Source organism: Nestor notabilis, unplaced genomic scaffold (assembly GCF_000696875.1).
Source record: "Nestor notabilis isolate BGI_N333 unplaced genomic scaffold, ASM69687v1 scaffold16849, whole genome shotgun sequence".
NCBI classification, from domain to species: Eukaryota; Metazoa; Chordata; class Aves; order Psittaciformes; family Psittacidae; genus Nestor; species Nestor notabilis.
Window position 1 is genome coordinate 1 of NW_009945225.1, and position 2,343 is coordinate 2,343.

The 2,343-nt window shown below is 54.2% G+C and overlaps 1 protein-coding gene across 1 annotated transcript in view; it reads left to right on the forward strand.

Moving 5' to 3' along the window:
* Positions 1-542: 542 nt before the first annotated feature.
* The window catches only part of POLI (polymerase (DNA directed) iota), a gene marked incomplete at its 5' end in the record, with an annotated part of 5,861 nt that continues 4,060 nt past the window's right edge, over positions 543-2,343 (forward strand). The window contains 3 exons of the mRNA XM_010022776.1: positions 543-659; positions 1,079-1,243; positions 1,840-1,992. Of these exons, the coding sequence (XP_010021078.1) occupies positions 543-659; positions 1,079-1,243; positions 1,840-1,992 (435 nt within the window). The remainder of the gene's footprint in view (positions 660-1,078; positions 1,244-1,839; positions 1,993-2,343) is intronic.

A 2,343-nucleotide genomic window follows, 5' to 3' on the forward strand; every position in this document is an offset into this window, starting at 1 on the left:
CTTCCCCTTCTCCTTCCCCTTCTCCTTCCCCATCTCCTTCCCTTCTCCTTCCCTTCAGCTTCCCTTCCCCATCTCCTTCCCTTCTCCTTGCCTTCCCCATCTCCTTCCCTTCTCCTTCCCCTTCCCCTTCTCCTTCCCTTTCTCCTTCCCTTCTCCTTCCCTTCTCCTTCCCTTTCTCCTTCCCTTCTCTTTCCCCTTCTCCTTCCCTTTCTCCTTCCCTTCCCCTTCTCCTTCCCATCTCATCTTGGTGACTTCCCATCCCCAGTGCCCAGATCTCCAGCGGAGCGCTCTTAATGGCCTCAAAGGCACAGGATCCATCAGGAATACCGCCACAAGAAGGATGTTGGATCCCTAAAGCAACATTCCAAAACCCCGCGGTGAATCCCAAACCCAAGAACCCCTCCAAAAAGCCTCTTTAGTAGCGAGCTTTGCTGTGGCCGACTTACTCGCTGACGTAACCTTAGAGTAGCTCTTCATTCCTATGGATGACTTGAACACGGCGTGGCGCCATCGCTCTGAAACTCTTCCTTTACTCCTTGGAGGGAGGAAGAGCATGTCCTCCTCAGCACGGAGTAGAGTCATTGTCCACCTTGACCTGGACTGTTTCTACGCCCAAGTGGAGATGATCCGTGCTCCTGACCTAAGAGACAAGCCTTTAGGTAGGAGTTCCTTCACTCTTTGTAGAAGGACCTACGTGTGGTGAGATACACGAGCAAAGCACCGTGTAGTTGGGACTACGGGATTACTAAACCCTCGGGAGCACAAGTAGAGGCGCTTCCTGACGTGTCGGAGCAGGTTGGGGGCTTGAAGGTTGAGCTTACTTAAGGAATGCTCCGTTCCAGCCAGGACTTAGGAAGGAATGACGTGGCAGGTAGTAGTGGCTACTCAGTGGAGAAAGCCCAGAGTAAAAGTGCACTTTGAGGCGTCAGATTTGGCCTCCTCGTGCTCTTGTAGAGGAAGATTTGGGTGGGTTGGTTTCCTCCTCCTCCAGTGGTGGGCCTCCAAGCATCTTCTCTGAGCAGACCTCAGTGAAGTGCCGAGAACCTCAGCGTTACTCCCAATTTACTCTTGGTTTTAGGTGTGCAACAGAAAGCCCTTGTTGTTACGTGTAACTACGAAGCCAGGGAACACGGAGTAAAGAAGCTGATGGCTCTCAAGGAGGCTAAAGAGAAGTGTCCTCACTTGGTGCTGGTTAATGGAGAAGATCTCACTCCCTACAGGGAAATGTCCTACAAGGTCACAGGTAGAGGGCAACCCCTTTGGGTTACGCTCCGTGTGCATCTGTAGTAGCATCTGATGTTCTCCTGCTCTAGAAGGACACCTCCCCCTAGAGCAGGTTGCTCCAACCTGGCCTTGAACACTACCAGGGCGGGGGCAGCCCCAGCTTCTCCCTTCAACCCATCCCAGTGTCCCACCACCCTCGTGGGGCAGAAGTTCTTCTATGGACACAGGCTGAGAGAGCTGGGCTGGGGCAGCTGGAGAAGAGAAGGCTCCTCAAGGGGACACCTTAGAGCAGCTCCAGGGCCTAAAGGGGCTCCAGGAAACCTGGAGAAGGTCTTTGGACAAGGGATGGAGGGATGGGACAAAGGGGAATGGCTTGAACCTGCCAGAGAGGACATTGAGATGGGGTCTTAGGCAGAAGTTCTTCACCATGAGGATGGTGGGACATTGGAATGGGTTGTCCCATCCCTGACAGTGGTCAAGGCCAGCTTGGAGGAAGCTGCTGTAGTGGAAGGTGGCCCTGTTGGAACTAGATGAGCTTGGAGGTCCCTTCCAAGCCATGTAGACATCGTGGGATCAGGTGTGTCCATGTCATCCTCGGCTGTCTTCTCCTCCTAGAGCTGCTGGGGCAGTATTGTCCTCTGGTGGAGAGGCTTGGCTTTGATGAGAACTTCCTGGATATCACCGAGGTGGTAGAGGAAAGACTGAAGCACCTACAACAAAGAGGATGGGCTGGAGTCCATGTGGCCGGCCACGTGTACAAGGACCAAGGTGAGTTGGTCACGCTTCACCTTGGCTTCTCAGTGGTGGCCACAGCTGAAGAGCTGGAAACTTCTGCTGGGTGTCCACTTGAGTGTCCGAGTAGCATGGAACGGGTTAGAAGGGACCTTAAAGCTCTGAGGAAACATCAGAGCAGCTTCCAGCGCCCAAAGGGGCTGCAGGAGAGCTGGAGAAGGGCTTTGGATGAGGAGCTGGCGGGATGGGACAAGGGGGAATGGCTTTAACCTGCCAAAGGGAAGATTGAGATGGATGGGACCTTAGGAGGAAGTTCTTCCTTGTCAGGGTGGTGGGACACCGAGAGGTGGGAGATGTCCCATCCCTGGCAGTGTTCAAGGCCCGGGT